This window comes from Octopus bimaculoides, chromosome 3 (genome assembly GCF_001194135.2).
Source record: "Octopus bimaculoides isolate UCB-OBI-ISO-001 chromosome 3, ASM119413v2, whole genome shotgun sequence".
NCBI classification, from domain to species: Eukaryota; Metazoa; Mollusca; class Cephalopoda; order Octopoda; family Octopodidae; genus Octopus; species Octopus bimaculoides.
In genome coordinates this window covers 4862637-4863764 of record NC_068983.1, presented here as the reverse complement: position 1 = coordinate 4863764, position 1128 = coordinate 4862637, and the positions used below count along the sequence as shown (strand labels likewise).

Genomic DNA, 1128 nt, shown 5'->3' with positions numbered 1-1128 from the left:
TATTTATATTTTTGCCGACACAAGCCACCTCTCAAAATGTAGTTTTACACTTTATTTTACCGATTTGTAAGGTTTTTTTTTGTTAACCCTGTTTAGAATAAGCGATATTTCGTTTGTATTATTTCAAACAGGTAAATAGGAAAATGTTCTGAACCACGTAAATTCAATTTCATTAATGAATCTAAGAAAATCATTCCAACACGCCGAACGTGCGATTACCGGCTTCCGACATAAAACACACACTTAGTATTTTTCAGTGTTTTTTTCCCCTCATAAACGAGAGAAAGAGTACGCAATATATCCAGATAGAGTTTATTTATTTATACGAAGTGTTCTGTAATGTTTCTGTTTCTTGGTCGAGATGTAATTGCCAAAGAAAACCAAATAAAATCTCCGATGACTGTTTCTACATAATTTAAAAAGGAGAAACAAGGGATGAGCTTCGATAATTCGGCAACACCGTTGTACAGTGTTCGTAATAAAATAACCTTTGCGAAAACAATCACTTTATTTATATTGTTGGGAACATATATACACTGATAATGACGCAGTAAACAAGTGGACTCTTTCAGCTCACGTTTAAAGCACCATCCTCTTTCAGATTTGACTTAATGCTTAAGATGACTGACCACAAGTTGTTGTTTGTCGTCTCAGGACAGGCTTGTGTATCCAATGTTAACTAAGATGTTTTCATCCAGCTGCATTTCGGGACCAATTTTCGGTTTTGAGTCAATGGCACAGGTTGTATTAATGGTTTTATGGCCTTATTAACAGCTAGCACCTAACCTGGCATCATTTCTTCACTACCAAAAACAGTAAAATTCTTTTCTGAGTCGTACCGACTCCTAAGGGCTGGTTTCAATGGCGTATATATCCCCCACCTGGACGGGACGCTAGTCCATCGCAGCGTTACTCATTTTTGCCAGCTGAGTGGACTGGAGCAACGTGAAATGAAGTGTTTTGCTCAAGAACACAACGCATCACCTGGTCCAGGAATCGAAACCACCATCTTACAATCATGAGTCCAACACCCTAATCACTACGCCACGTACCTCCACTACTAAAACATTAGATGGTGAGGAGGATGATGATGATTACACAAATTGGGGAATTTTATAATTTTTTTTT

At 37.6% G+C, this 1128-nt stretch overlaps 1 protein-coding gene across 1 annotated transcript in view; it reads left to right on the top strand.

Annotated features, from left to right (window-relative positions):
* Window positions 1–435: 435 nt before the first annotated feature.
* LOC106879782 (ER membrane protein complex subunit 1) overlaps window positions 436–1128 on the top strand; it is a 32927-nt gene continuing 32234 nt past the window's right edge. Inside the window, exon 1 of the mRNA XM_014929488.2 lies at window positions 436–475. Within this exon, the coding sequence (XP_014784974.2) occupies window positions 436–475 (40 nt within the window). The remainder of the gene's footprint in view (window positions 476–1128) is intronic.